This window comes from Pyxicephalus adspersus, chromosome Z (genome assembly GCF_032062135.1).
Source record: "Pyxicephalus adspersus chromosome Z, UCB_Pads_2.0, whole genome shotgun sequence".
NCBI lineage: Eukaryota > Metazoa > Chordata > Amphibia > Anura > Pyxicephalidae > Pyxicephalus > Pyxicephalus adspersus.
Genome location: NC_092871.1, coordinates 85075836 through 85091991, shown reverse-complemented (window position 1 = coordinate 85091991; position 16156 = coordinate 85075836). Strand labels below are relative to the sequence as shown.

Sequence of the window (16156 nt, the reverse complement as noted above, 5' to 3'; positions counted from 1 at the left end):
CACATCAGCTACAGTCTAAGCAGGTTACCGGTCTTTATATGTAGTGGCTGCATTCATTTTCCTAACTCAGTTTTTATCTTGTGATCCTGCCAGCAAAACTTGCTGTCCCAAGGTGACTCATTGTATTGGTGACTTGGACTACAAAACTATCCTCAACTCCCAATATTCATTATATAGGCAGGTGACCGGGAGTGTCTCTAGGGTTCCTGATGGTCCCCAGTGGTGCTTCTGCTGCCACACTTTAGCAAGATTTCTTCACACACAATGGATATCATTTTGCATTTATAGTGGACCTGTCAGTAAGTCTGCATGAATACATTTCTGACATGTTACAAAGGTTTTTGTATAGTTTAAAAGCAGTTCCTATGCTCCAATCAATGACTGTGCCTAGGATCTCATGTTGTCAGGCTGCTGCAAGCAGGGGGAAGCATTTCCACAGTCCCTTCTGCAATGATCAGGCTACAAAAACCAGCAAGTGCCAAGGTGAGAGGTTGCGGCAGAGACTGATCTACCGCTGACATTTGTGAGCACAGCCAAGAACTGCATGAACTGATCGCACAGTCCAGAAGTAGACGGTGAATATTAAGGCTTTAAAGCTTAAAGAAATGATCTCCACTCATTCACCCTCCTCTACTCTTCCATGACAGCAGCAGGCTTTTAACATTTGTAGGAGCAGATGCTGAATGAAGGGATAGGCAGGGTGCCATAGAAATACATCACCCAACAGCCCTTTTTCTGATATATGATGCAAGTCTTGGCTTTTGGAACTCAAGACAGCAGAATTTTTTTCCTGAAAAAGTCAATTTAGTTTAAAAATCTGGTAATACCTTTTCTTTTAACCACAGCATCTGGCATTTTCACAGTCAATTCCTTACCAATGTCCAAAAGTATTTACTAAGTTTTCCAGCCAGTGCTGTTTTTCAGAACCCCCAGGCAGGAAGCATTCATACAGGGCAAGTAGCCAAAAGACCTCCTTTAGCTTGCATTTCTCATCACACTTTGGAGTAGGAGCTAAGGCACGGCTCTAGGGTGCAATGCAGCATCACCACCTTGGCAAGGAAGAAGTATACATGAAGAGGCAACCAGGACTTTAAAGCAACATTGCAAACCAAAGGGACAAGATTGACAATTTCCAAAAAAGGAGCGAAAGAAAAAAAAAAAAAAAAAAAAAAAAAAAAAAAAAAAAAAAAAAAAAAAAAAAAAAAAAAAAAAAAAAAAAAAAAAAAAAGGGAAAAAAGAATGAAAGGAAAAAAAAAAGAAAAGAAAAAAAGAAAGACTTATTTTCATTTCATGTTCCCCATCCATGAAGAACAAATTCACTTTAATTTTTTATCACATTTAAATCACCCTAAAAGGCTAAAGCAAGAAGTTCGATAAAATATAAATGGCAGTAAAACAGATATACTCAACGAATGGAAGGTTCATTTTATTGCCATCCCTCTAGGGGGCACTCTTGAAAAAGGTTGGAGAGAATTCTTGCAATTCCAGCTCCACCAGAATGCATGGTGACAGGACTGGAGATCAGTCAGACATTTTTTTAGGGGGTGCAGGTAATGGTTTACATGCTATTTGTATTTGAGACATAGACAAAAAAAATACCTTCCATTAGTCGTGGCTTTAAAATAAAAAGAGGCTGGAACAGCAAATACAAACTTAGCAAAACCTTTAAGGACTCTTAAAGAATAACATCGTAATTTTAATATTTAAGCCAAGTTAGATTTAATAGCTAAACCTAATTAGTTTCATTAAAAAAATTAATTAATTTGCCCATTAAGATATTCAGTTGAACTGAACAATGTAACAGACCTAATATCTAGTTTTTTTTTTTATTTTACTGAATCCAGGGGATAAAAAAACCATCCAAGCAAATATATAAATAGTAAAGCCAGCCAAATAAGCCAAAATGTTTCCCATCAGGAAAAGTTTTTCTTTTTTTTTTATAATAATTGTAATAGAAACTTTTTTTTAAAAAATTACACACACTTTATCATAACTGGATAACAATGACAATGATATTTTAAGCAATCTATACATAGAAAAAACAAACAGGTAATTCATATGCGAGTAGGATAAAAACTATTTTATATATTTACAGTCTTTATACAAAACAAAAACGGTGCTGGGAAGACGAGAGTTAGCTGTTGGATTCGTCGTCTAACCTCTTCATGTCCAGAGGTGGCAGCTTGGCGACTTCAAAAAATACCCTGCAAAAGAACAATAATATATACTTGAATATAAACGGGTGTCTACTTTTACCTCAATAACAGAAAAACTACATTGACTTGAGTATAATCCCAAGGCAAAAACTGCAACTATTACTGCTAAGGTTCAAAACTTACCAGAAATACCAATAAAATTGATGTGATTACATATAGGATGTATTATGTTATTATTAGCTCATTCTGGTCATCTTCCTTGCCTTTTTACAGTTTAAGCATTTTGTACTTTTGAGCTGGTTATGGTGGGTTACTTGGTTTTATAATTCATTTTTGTGCATAGTTGTTGGCTACCAGCAGGTGGTGCTGTGTCCTTAAACTCTAACAATAACCCCCCTAGTGTTCTAATTCTGTCTGTATTTCCATGCAAAAAGCGTTACTTTTTTTTGCATGGAAATTCATTTTACATTGTAGGCCTATAATTCTTAGGCATAACTCACCGAAATATGTCTTATATTTGATAAATTTAATAATGAACTTTAAATAAAAAACACAAAAATCTGGTAAAAAAAATTGTATATATAAAGATTTCTTTGCATTAGACTCAATACAGCTATTTTGTATTGAAACCAATACAAAATTATTTGAATTTCCCACCGCTCCTCCCACCTGCACTGACGTCACAGGGAAACCCCAGAGATTTTTTTTTTTTTTTAATGTTTTAAGTGACCCTGAGTGTGACTCAGGATTACTGCTTTTAGCATGTAAAATCCACCCCGAGCCACACTCAGAATTACCACTAGGGGGGTTATGTCTAAGAGAGTGCTATACACTTTACATTAAGACACAGCAACATCTAGTGGTGTGACCCGAGTATTACATTGAGATTGTTTTTCTAATGGCATTTTAAAAGGGTAAAAAAAAAATTGGTTTATACTTTTAAAAAGCAGTAATCCATAGTGCCCAAACTCTAGATATTTAGGGCTTAACTGGCAATAGCTTCTATACAATGCCTTGCTGACCTCTGTAGTTGCAGGAACCAAGATTCATGCATCAAATTTCACACCTACCTGTGTGTGTATTTACTCCATACAGTCTTTAACTTCTCATTGGGCTGTTTCCTGAGCAGGGTATTCAACCTTCTGACAAGGGGCAATAAATCTTTAGCCTGGAATCCACTGTAATACTGAAGTGTGGGCGTCTGTAAATACAAAGGGAAGAGAAGCCATGCATTACACACAATGTAGCGCTAAGGTTTTACCAGCTCATGCTACATTTAAATAAGATTTGTAAGAAAAAAAAAAATCTAAAATTACATATTTTACATCAAGGGGCAGTGGTGGGGAATGGGGTTCGTAAATACCACACATTTGCTTTAGAGCTACATAAAGTTCAATCAATTTACTAATTTTTTAAGGCTGGCACATGAATGGAATCACTCACCCATCCTCCAAGGTCTTTCATTTTCAGTGCAAGATACAAACAGCTGGCTGCCATCTTTGAAGCACGCTCTTGCACAAATTCATACTCTTGCAACGTGAGCTCACATATGTAACGGGCAAGCGTAAGAGTCTCCATGGTGGCATGGGCACACTAAAATGAAAAAAATGCATTGCATTCAATTACAGTTTGACCAATACACATTTAAACCCCAGCAGCCCCATGGAATGTCCTAAAGTAGAACTCGGCACTCATTTTCCCTACACTCCCAGCCACTGCTTTGCATGCTGAATGTCAAGTTCAGTGGTTCTTCCTGCCAGACCTCACAATTGCTTTGTGTCCTGTATGGAGTGCCATAGTGTGGCAGCAGAAGCACCACTGGGGACCATCAGGGACCCAAGAGACACTCCAGGTCACCTGCCTATATAATGAATATTAGGAGTTGAGGATAGTTTAGTAGTCCAAGTCAGCATTACAATGAATCACCTTGGGACAGGAAGTTTTAAGAAAACAAATGCAGCCACTACAAGTACCCACAGCTCATCCAACATATGGCACCCTCACTTTGACTCTGAAAATACCTTTGCAAAGCGGCGCAGAAAGCGATATGGGACGGGGATATTGATGTCAAAGTTCAGCTTCTGTAAAATATCCATTTCCATGGCAATCACCTCCTCTCTTCTGTATGCATCATCGCAGATATAGAGGAAATTATCCAAGCAAGGCGGGCATCGTTCCTATAGACAACAAAATAATACCCATCAGACTGCAACCAAAAAAAAAAAAAAAATTATAGATATATATCTATCATGGTATTAGCATCTTGCAATCTCCGTACAATGTTTTAGCTGAGCACACCACCCAGCAGCTATCTTTCTAACGTCACACGCCGCAATAAAAGTCAGCATGACAATATAGTTTATTGGCTTGAATTTGCTTTTTTGGCCCCCCAAGAATTTAATGACAATTTCCTTCGAGAAACTTACCTCGAACTTGGAAGCAATAAGCACAGCGGTGGAGCCAATGAGCTGCAGTTTTTCCCTCATTGTAACACTGACTGCCAAATAATGATCCACCAACTTTACTGCCAGGTAGAGAGTCTCGTGATTCAGCTCGAAGTTCTCCTGTGGGATGAAAAGAAATTTGGTGTTAAAGTAACTAGACTTCTTGGATAGGGTTATGGTTTGGAACCTCTGTCAGGGAACTTATTGTTGAAAAGGAGTTAAAACCCAACAGGGAACAGGAACAGAGGAAAAATTTACTTGGCTGATATTGGTCCAAGAGGGGATTATTTAGAGACTTCCTGTAATGGCTCCTGATACAGGAATAAAGGCAAATCTCCACAAGAACAAACAATTTCAGTTCTTGTACCCGTATACCAGGTATGGACCAGAGTTACTTTTACATCTCAGATGTCATAGAAATGAAATATAAATATCTGCCCGACTAAAATGATAACTGTGCACATCTGCCCCCTCCACTGCTGACGACACATCTGTCCTTGCCGTTGTTGATACTTGCCGTTTAGCTCCAGGGTCCTTTTACATTTTTTGGGCCATTGGGCAGCAACTGATGCAATACCTGTTCTTTTTTTTTCCCACACAAATGCCAGGAACATGGATAATAATGTGAACAACTTCCACTATTGTGGTCATGCCCCTTATTAAGAAATTCTTAATAATTTTAAAGCCTTTTCAAATTTTTCATCTTGTCCTGCCTCCCCCTGGCATGCGTGCCACAGCCTCCATTCTTTGCAATGTTTGTACATGACCTAAACAGACATGTGGGGGGCATGGCCGTGTAGGACGCATTTTTTCTGAGCTCTCTGCTATCCGGGGGAATCCATTACTCTTCTTAGCACATCAGTGCCTTATTCAGCCCCCCAGATGGGTCCCAAACGAAGAGGAACTCAGAGGAATAAACCCGCTGGCAGCGCGAATGCAGTAGGCAGGATAGCTGGTTTGTTTTCTCCCAATGCCCGCTCTATAAAGGAACAGGCTGCAAAGCCTCTAGTAAATCCTGCTGCTGCAGTTGCATGGCAAGCTGACCAGCTTTAGCTGCTACTAGGGATATGCTAGAGATTCATTTTCATACAGTTAGCATCCCTAACTCCAATTCAGAGCCCGACCACCCCTGCTGCTATGGAAAAGGTATTGAATTCTTCTGTAATAAGTGAAGATGAATGGGACTGGAGGGCTCATCTTAGGGCTTTACCTACTAGACAAGATTTGGAGCAAAGGATTGTTAGGCTGGAAGCAAGTTGCAAATCAGAGTTCCAGGCTATGCAGCGCTCTATACAGCAAGTTACAGCTACCACGCTTACATTACAAAAAGCCTATTCTGACCTTACTACTCAAGTGGCAACACACAGTACCATATTACAAAGACATTAAGCTCAGCTTAATATGTTATTCCTACTCCAAGATGATGCAGAAAATCGTAGCAGGCGTAATAATATCAGCACACGAGGGCTTCAAGAATCTTTCCCTAACTCGGGTCTTTATTCTGCAGTTTGCTCTATTTTTGCCTCACTGTTAGGGGCACCCCCAGATGTGGACCTAGAGATTGAAAGAGTCCACAGGACATTAGGACCATGGAGTAAAGATCCCCAGCGACCGAGGGATGTGCTTTGCAGGATTCATTTTTACAGAACTAAAGAAGATATAATGCATAAAGCTAGAGATGCCAAACCTATTGAATATGTAGGTGCACGCCTTCAATTGCTCTCATATTTGTCCAGGTTTACACTGGATCAACGGCGGGCCCTCAAGCCTCTACTTGTGGTTATGAAAGAAAGAAACACACCCTATAAATGGGGTTATCCATTTCACTTGAATATATGCAAAGGGGGCAAAAATCATATTTTTCTATCCCCTGTGGATGTTCCTCCGTTATTGATGGATCTACAGCTTCCTCCTGTTACTTTAACAGAATGGCTACCAAATCGCTACCAGTTGAAATATTAGATACCCATTCTGACCCACAGGGCAGATATTTATTCCTTAGGATTTCCGTACGGAATAGGAAGTTCACTATTGCCTCTTTTTATGCACCTAATCAGCAACCCACAATGGCAATTACTCAATATTTGGAAATGTTATAAGAACTAGATGAAGGTGCACCTGCCACATGTGTCCCCTCTATACAAACTACAACTATTTTATAATTTTTATTCTAATCTATATCAACCAAATTCGGACCCAATACCAGCGTCCTCTTTAGGGCAATATAAGTTGGAAACGGCCCTTCCAGAACTAAATTCAGAGGCAATAACTTTTCTAGAGTCTCCATTTACTGAAGAGGTTAGTGTAGCGATAAAAGCAACCCCACCTGGTAAAAGCCCAGGACCTGATGGATTTAACCCTCGATTTTATAAGATACATGCTCTTTCTTTGGTTCCTTTTTTGACTAGGGTGTATTCTTCTATATCACCTAACTAATTTTCTACCACAAAGCCTTGAACCACATATTAGTGCTATTCCCATACCAGGCAAGGATCATACTGCATGTTCTAACTATAGACCTATATCCTTGATAAATGTGGATGTTAAACTGTTTTCTAAAATGATTACAAATAGGTTATCTCAGGATATGCCTTTTTTAATTCATGAGGATCAAACGGGATTTATATATGGGGGAGAGGCGAGGGACAATACTATTAAAACTATTCTATTGTCTCAATATGCTCATGCCACCCGTATCCCTATGTGCCTACTCTCGGTGGATGCGGAGAAAGCCTTTGACAGAGTCAGTTGGCAATTCCTGTACTCTTCATTAAGGCAAGCCTTGGTTCCAATATGATGGCAAGAATATTAGCACTTTATTCTTTACCAAGGGCCCAAATAAGAGTTATTGGTGCTCTGTCTAAATATTTTTGTGTTCAGAATGGGACAAGACAAGGGTGCCCTCTTTCCCCATTGCTTTAGGCCTTGATAACGGAGCATCTGGCGGTTGCGCTACACCACAACCCAGATGTTAGAGGGATAGTGCTTAGTGACTCACATTATAAATTGTCATTATATGCAGATGATCTGCTTCTTTATATTTCATCGCCTCATATTACAATTCCTGATATTTTATTCGAGTTCCAAAAAATTTAGCTCCTTGAGCAATTTTAAGATCAACCATTCAAAATCTGAGATTCTTAATATTACGCTTGATAATAGTCAAATGTCATCTCTTAGAGTAAATACTTCTTTTAAAATATGCAAAGAGGTGATTAAGTATTTAGGAGTGATAATACCCTCCAATCCTTCTAATTTATTTTCTTACAATTACTCCCCACTTTTTAGTAAACTCCAATCTGAACTTAAGAAATACCCCTCTTTACCGTTAAGTTAGTTTGCAAGGGTCAATACTCCTAAAATGGATATACTTCCAAAGCTATTGTACTTGTTTCAAACAGTTCCTATTTTCATCCCAGCCAATTATTTACGTAACTTACATAGTCTAGTTAGCTGATTTATTGTGCCTTTCATATATTGGCTAAACCAAAGGCTAAAGGAGGTGTAGGAGTTCCTGATATTATGTCTTACTAACGAGCATCGATTTTAGTGCAAGTGGTGGATTGGTTTCATAACAGCAATTTTAAAGAATGAGTGAGGATAGAAAACTCCCTTTCAGCAACTGACCTTAAGTCCCTACCTTGGGTGAATTGTTCTCTACCGCAGAATGTTCCTTTGCCTAAGTTTAATTTAGACCTCCTGCATGTCTGTAATGTTTTTATTAAATTAGGATTTCTTTCTACAAAACCTGGCCCTATGACTCCTTTATTTGATAACCCGGCATTCCCCGGGGACATCACATTTTCTATCCTGGTTGGGTGAGGACGATCAATATCTTAAGGATATATTGCTCAATAGTCAGGTTCCTCTTATGGGTTCCCTGAATACACCCAACAATGGCAGGATGCTCTCATGTTTTTCATATGGACAGCTAACATCCTTTGTTTCTTCTTTCACTGATATGCATTAATATCTAGGGGTTGGGCAGAATTTGAGAAGATGCTTAGTTCCAATACACGCCCTACTCATGTAATCTCAGTATTATATGACTTGATAATTAGGGATTCCAGTTATACCCCCCCTACATATAAACAATATTGGGAAGGATTTAGGAGGATCGATAACAGATGAGGAGTGGGAAAAATCCTTTGTACTTACACATAAACTTGCATTGATGTGTAAAGCTCAAAAAAATTATTAAAGTTCTATCTAGATGGTACTGTTGTCCGGTGGACTTGCATCGTATCTCCGTTCAACAGTGTGTTAGATACTGGTGTGCCATACACAAAAAGGAACATTACTCCATATATGGTGGGAATGTTCACTTATATTTCAGTTCTGGGAGTCTAAAATTCATTTGTATAATAGGTGCACTGGGTCCTTGGTCCCGAATATTACCTTTCAATGATCCCAGGCTCTCTTAAAACTATTAAGAAAGGCCTCCTACGCCATTTTTTACGGCTACAAGGGCCTTGATCCCGCGATCTTGGAAACAAGTAAGGGTTCCTTCCATAAGTGATTGGGTTTTAGAACTCAAGAAAATACGTCATATTGAAATGCTAGTGGCAGAGGATAACGATCGTATAGTATAGTATAGTATAGAACAATGTAAGCTGACATGGTCCGCATGGGACAAGTTTAAGGAAAAGTCCTCATATTCAATCTATTTATGTTAAGATTTGTTGGTCATATAATTTATGGTCCTGATGTTGAGAGTTGGCAGTTAAAAACATTCTCTATTCCCCTACCCACTTCTTTCCCCTTCCCACACTATAGGGCTTTTCGCTGCGAGTTGAAAGTTTAACATTTTTGTTGTTTATGATTGTCAATAATTATTAATGTTATTAAGGGTCCAGATTATAAGAGGCTCTAATGTATATATTCAGGGATTAGCAATATTTTCGTTAGGCTATGAGCCTGTACATGATTTTATCTTAAGATGTTTGTTGGATCTTGATGAAAGTGGTTGTATTGTAAAATTATGATTAAGAATTTTTTTATATATGATTGTCACATGTATTTTGAAATATGCAAAAGTTTTAAGAAAATGAATAAAGATAAATTGAAGAACAGACAGTGGACTTGGAATGGTCCAAGGGACAAAAAACACAAACTTATTGCACCACCAACCTGCACATCCACCATCCAATCCACCAGGATAGATCTCATTTCCTTGCTGATATCCACTTGTAATTCCATATAATCCGGCAGTATGAATTTTTCCTGGAGGAGACAAAAAGGTCAAAAAAAAAAGTCAGCCCAATGACAAGGTGTAGACATATGGCTAGTGCAATGGACAAAAACATATATTAGTTTTTGGAACTTTAGATCCAAGTCACTAAGACCAGAGCAGGTAAATAAAGGAGACCGCACCTTGGGTTACCCCATCCTTGGGGAGTACCCTCCGCCTAGAGAAAGCAGGTCGCACAACCAAGCCTTCGGCTTGAGGGGACTCCTGTACTGAGCCCTAGGCTCAGAAATCTCAAACAGGAGATTTCTTTCACGAGGCCAGGAAACCAAAATGTCTGGAAAAGCTCATGGGAGACTTTTATCCCATCTTATCTAAGTTTCCTGAAGGGGTGGGGCCATCTCATGTTAAAAATTATATTTTAAAGATCCCTAAAGTGGACAAACACAAACCCAGCCTTGGCCAAAACCGCACTGGGCAGTATCCAGCAATATCCATTACCTTATTTCCTACAAGCTGCCCTGAATAAAGGAGACAACAACCTCGTGTCAGCTTTATGTTCAGAAATATAAAAAGATCTCCATCGACCTTAAACATGGAGTTGGGTTAATCATCTACTCTTCACTTCTCCAAACGACCATTTGACTGTCCAGTGGAGATGCCAGTCAAACCCCATTATAGACCCAATGCCTCATCTATATATCTAGCACACCTCACTCTTTGAAAGGTTTTTTTTTATTGTTAAATAATTATTCCCACTAGGTGATTCCTTCTCCACAATCATCCTGGTGAACATTACCACCAAAGATTTGGAGGGGTCGCTAGGGAAGAACCTCCAGTATGGAACCAACCAGCATTCCCCTCATTTTTTTGACTCTCACAATAATTAAATAAATAGCTGGTGAGTCCAATGGTTCTCCATTTGTTCTAATTAGGACAAGCATGGACACCAAAGATAACAGTGGTTAATGTTGCCGAATAAACTCACTTCTCTTGAACGCATGTAGGTGAATATATCCAAGGCGTACTCTGCATTTGCGAATGGGTCATCCATGGAATCGTTATCAATATCTTCAACTTCTGCAGGCAAGGTCTGTGAAAATACAAGCAGCGTCATTCATCATGTTCAACCTCCCAACATGAGGGTTGGAAATTTCATAGCGAGAACCATACCTGTGCTGCAGGGTCCTGCACAATGGGTTTCTTTTCCTCAGGATCCTCCTTTTTCTGAGGCTTAGCTTCCTCGCAGCTCACAGTGGTTTCTTTCTCCTCATTTAAAGACGCCTCTATGGTGACAACCTTTTTTTGGGCCCTGGAAAAAAAAAAAAAAAAGCCAAAAACATTAGCAAGGTAAACAGACCATAATCAGGTTTTATCTACATGTAATCCCTATTTAGGGGCCTTGAGGACAAATCTGAGAAAGCCACCCCAATACCAAGTAGTAGCTGAACAAAGACCATCATGGCACCAGGGATTCAAAATGAAAGATGCATAATGAAATTTTTAAATCACACAACTACAAGAAGCTTATGAGATTCTAGCTGTTGGCTTGCGAAGCACAAAATATACATTGTGTGCACTGTGGGGGAATTTATGCTCAAAGTGCACTAGAGAAGTCTTGAAGCTCTAATTGTTCTCTGCTCTCCCTGTTCCTCCTCTCAGCACCAGCTCTGTATGAATTCAAGATTAGAAGGCTGGTAAATCACCATTGATAGAGGGGGAGTTGGGTGAACTGAGCTGCTAGTTCATTATTGAGAGCAAGAACGCAGAGAGCTAATGAATCAGGAAGGGAAGAAAAAAGCCAAGTTGCCTAATTGTGGGCGAGTAGGTGAAGTAGAGCGAATTGAGCTAACCCATCATTGCTGGAAGGGAGCAGTTTGGTCTAAGCAATGACCATTTGCGCTCTGATGTCTGAAGATGAATTGTTCTACAGAAGCAGCAGCTAGATTGGTTAGTGGGCGCTTGGTTTAAACCTCATTTACACTTTTATGTCTATAGTTTGATAACTTTGAGCTTACAAGATTAGCAGTCTAGCCTTTTATGCATGGAACCCATGGTTGGGAAAGAACTGGCCATTAAATCTCTACCGACAGGAAACCTTATCATACAAGTAGAAAGCCGTCCAATGTGGTACACTCACCTTTTTATGTTTGCTTCATTATTTTTTAAAGTACTGGTGGCTTTTGTTTTCTTCAATACTTTCTGACCATCTTTTTTCTTCTGCTGCTCCTGCTGCTTTTTATGAGCCTGTAGGAGACAAAAGTTCTATTTTACAACTTCTGTTTTGACACCAGCAAGTCTTGTGAATACATTTTGCTCTATCAATGGTCATCACAACCAAATTAAGCTTCATGTTGGCCAGAAAGATAGATATGGGTGCCCCTGTTACTTCCCTTTGGGTATTTCCAAAGCCCTACCCTGGGAGCCCTTAATGCCTCCATTGGGTTCCTTCCAATGACCTCCTGCTGGGTGCCCCTAATGTCTCCCTTGGGTTCCTTCCAATGCCCTTCCCCTAGGTGCCTCTAATGCCCCCCTTGGGTCCCTACAAATGCCCTCCCCCTGTTGCCTCCCCTTTAGCTTCCTTCCAATGTTCTACCCCTGGGTGCCCTTGTTGCCTCCCTTTGCTTCCTTCCAATGTTCTACCCCTGGGTGCCCTTGTTGCCTCCCTTTGCTTCCTTCCAATGTTCTACCCCTGGGTGCCCTTGTTGCCTCCCTTTGCTTCCTTCAAATGTTCTACCCCTGGGTGCCCTTGTTGCCTCCCTTTGGTTCCTTGCAATGTTCTCCATATCACTATTGTATCCTTTCATGACGTGAAGGTTAGCAGAAGAAACCAATTTGAACCAGCACAGATCATAAGCACCTCCAAAGGAGGATAGGGCTATGATGTGCAGGGAGGCTTTGCTAGGGCATTGACTTTTCAGGGATGGCCAAAGCAACAAATCTTCAAAAACATTTTTACGGAAAGGAAAAATCTTTAATGATTTTTCATGACTTTCATTACCAACTTTTTTGTTGTTTTTGAGTCAATGTCTATGTAATAACTGAGCCATACTGACATGCCTATTCTTCCTTCTTTAAATGTTGTGCATCTAAATGGTTCATACTTGTGATTGCAGAGCCCTATGACATGGTTTTGCACTACCTAGGTATTAGGAACATTTAAAACAAATGCCACAAACAGCATAATGGTGTCTAGAACAAAGCTTGACTGTATGAAGTGACGTGTCATAGATTTCGTTTTCAAAAATAAGATTATAAATACTCACATTGGTGAGTTCCCCCAAGGCCGATCTCTTTTTAGCACCCCCCTGTGGGGAGGAAGGGGAACGCTTGGTCTGGGTACAATGTTCCTGGAAGAAATAAAAATTCTATACTGAATCTTTGTCACGATTAACATACAAGTACAAAAACTTAGAATTACAAGAAGAGGAAGTGAAGCAGCATGCAGCAGCGCAACAGCATAACTGAATGGGAGAAGCAACGCAAGAAGTCAATCAGGAATGCCGCAGTGCAAGGGGAATGCCGATAGGAGCTGAACGATAGAAAGGTCAGTCTTCTGCTTCTCTGAGCGCTGTCCATTCACAGGCTGAGGAAGGAGTGGATCTCCAACTGCAGAAAGAAAGATCAGGAAAAAAGGAAAAGTGAAAGCATTTAAAGTACCTTCCCAGGGTTTTCTTTAAACACTGACATCCCTGGACGAGGTAGCCGGGACTGACGAACGTTGGGCATCATCTTGAGGTTTCCTTAAGAAATGCAAAAGAATAATTAATATATATCAAATGGTACAGCACTGAGGATCTAAACACTCAACTCCAGTGAAGATAAAATGTTAGTGATCCAAAAGGCGAAATGGAACTCATTTAGTGTCATTGGCTTGACCTCATGATTGGGCAGCAGTCCTACTACGGGGATCTGGATGAGAAGCCATCAACTCACCTGTGACGAAGACTTTTTTGATGGATTCCACGTTAAAAAAAAACTCAAAATCGACCAAAACACAAAAATACACATACCTTCAATCCTGCAGGGCAGTCTGAGCCATCCGGAGGTCTCTTCTATCGGGTCCTGCGTCATCCCAGCATCTGTCAGGCTGGCGTTCCAGGCACCTCCATCTTCCCCTTTTCTTCTGGCTTCTTCTTCCTACGTCACCTGACCCCGGCGCGAGATCGGGTGATGTAGGTTGTAAAAAAAAATTGCGGATCTCACTAATTTTTCCCTTTTCACGAAACAGCTCCTTCTGCGCATGCCCGAGCATGCGCAGAAAGAGCACCTAAGAGCCTCCTGGAATGCGTGACGTAAGTATCCCAGAAGGCTCTGCGCTTCCATTCATTCTCGATCGCCTAGGGGGCGGCGCTGCACCCTTTAAAAAAAAAAAAAAAAAAAAAGAGGGGGTATGGCACTTTAAAAATTCTGTTTTTTTTTCTTTACATAAAAGGGTTGTCTATCCTTTTATGTAAAGGGATTTTAGGTCCGCTTTAACATTATGAATCCCCAGGTTGGCGTTTGGTGGCCTTGGCGTTATCCACCAGTTGGAGATTAGTATTGCAATCTGCAACCAATGATTCATGGCAAGGAATGGGCCAGATTGTCCACTCCAGGAAGCGGAGTTACCCAGCATCAGTTTATTCCTCATACTACTATATAGAGGAGGTATGTGGATGAGAAGGCACCAAACCAACCATGACTTTTTTGATGGATTCTAAAGAAACCAAAGCTGGGTAACCCGCCAGAAGCACAGCCTACTGTAGTAGATCATCTGGGCCAAGTCCATGCTGGAGGCGGTTGTGAATCAGTGGTTGCAGATTGCAACACTGGTAAATAGCAAAAAAAAATTGCAACAGGTAAAAAGCCCCCAATCACCAACCTGGAGATTCATATCAGGGGTTGACACATGTGTAGAAGACGATCATGTGACCTCTGGACACCAAAACTCCAACTTAATATCCGTGCATTGCAAAGGACAAAGTGGCCCTGTCAGGTCCCCACGGTCCATATCTTGTTCGTTGTGCTGGGCTCCAATGAACAATTACTGTCCAATACCCAAATCCCCCGCAGTTCCTTTCTTCCACCACTATGCTGTTTCAAGACAAAGCAGTGATGAGATGAAAGCTAAACTCAGAAATTTTCACTTTACATTTTTTTTTTGAAGGGCAACACCCTTTTTTTTTTTTTTTAGATTGCCTAGACCAGGGGTCAGCAACCTTTACTATCAAAAGAGCCATTTTGGATAGGGAATCCCCCTCCTCCGCAGTGTCTTGGGAGGAAGGGGATCCCCCATCAGAGATCTCCCCGCGGCAGCCGAAGGGAGCCACAACAAGGAGGCTGAAGAGCCGCAGGTTGCAGACCCCTGATCTAGACGATTCAGAATAAATGGGAGTGCAAAGCATACCTACGTCATGCATCCCTGGAGGTGCTTGTGTGCTGCTTCTGAGCATCTCAGGCATGCACAGAGGAGCCCCTTTGTGAAAACGGAAATAAATTGCTGATCTCACACATGCGCAGTGAGAAAGGCAAGATTTTTTTCCAACCTACATCACCCACTCTCGCACCTGGGTCGGGTGACTTAGGAAAATGGCGGCGCCCGAACGCCGGCCCGAAGACAGATACCGGGATGACGTCGTCCCGGCATGTGTCTTCGGCCAGCGCTGCGGATAAATTGCCCTGCTGGATTGAAGGTAACTGAATTTTTTGTGTTTTGAGGGATTTTGAGTTTAGTTTCTTGGAGCTGAAAATGCAACTAAGATACTTTAGGAAGCGTTGAATGTCAATGAGACCAATGCAGCTTTGGCTATTTTGGTTGGTGATTCATGGGAATTGTGATCTCCAAAACCGATGACATTGACACCCATGAATCCTTGCTATCGATGTGGACCATGGAAGGTGCTGGACACCTACACAAGGCGATGGGATCTAGATATTGGATATTTGTGGAATATGGTGATAACTAATCGGCGCTGCCTAAACTGAAACATGCCGGTCACCAGTATGGTGATAGTAGCCAATCACATGGGAAACCATAACCGACAATCAGATTGCATGGTGTATGGGGAGCAGAAGATTTTCCACCTAAACATTTAGCCCGTCCTAACACACAAGCCTGGTTGTGGATAACGGCTGCTAGATGTAGGGATTCCCTATGTATGACCACAGCACTGCACCTACCTTGCAAAACAACGGCAGGCCGGTATCGGTGGCTTACTCAGTCCCGTCCTCGCTGCGATCTCCGGGCAATCAAACCACAGCGCCACCGAATCTGAGACTACAAAAGTTTAAAACCACCGACTCCACCCACTGCTCGCTCTCATTGATTCACTGCGGGCCAGTAAGATCGCCGCAATCATGCGTTGTCATGGCGACTTTTCTCAGGT

At 41.0% G+C, this 16156-nt stretch overlaps 1 protein-coding gene across 1 annotated transcript; it reads right to left on the bottom strand.

Annotated features, from left to right (window-relative positions):
* Positions 1–1277: 1277 nt before the first annotated feature.
* Positions 1278–16082, bottom strand: CCNB3 (cyclin B3). Its single transcript, XM_072430652.1, has 12 exons — positions 15951–16082; positions 13449–13531; positions 13055–13138; positions 11929–12035; positions 10962–11100; positions 10777–10881; positions 9731–9823; positions 4583–4720; positions 4178–4333; positions 3600–3749; positions 3227–3357; positions 1278–2204 (listed from the first exon to the last, which is right to left on the bottom strand). The coding sequence occupies exons 2-12, from the start codon at positions 13518–13520 to the stop codon at positions 2135–2137; spliced, it is 1245 nt and encodes a 414-aa protein (XP_072286753.1). The 5' UTR covers positions 13521–13531; positions 15951–16082; the 3' UTR covers positions 1278–2134.
* Positions 16083–16156: the final 74 nt, after the last annotated feature.

Excerpts from the sequence above, each read along its gene's own strand:
- CCNB3 (XM_072430652.1), bottom strand. The coding sequence starts at position 13,520 with ATGATGCCCAACGTTCGTCAGTCCCGGCTACCTCGTCCAGGGATGTCA. Across the intron at positions 12,036-13,054 it reads CCTTGGGGGAACTCACCAAT|GCTCATAAAAAGCAGCAGGA; the intron begins GTGAGTATTTAT and ends TGTCTCCTACAG. Across the intron at positions 9,824-10,776 it reads CCTACATGCGTTCAAGAGAA|GAAAAATTCATACTGCCGGA; the intron begins GTGAGTTTATTC and ends TGTCTCCTCCAG.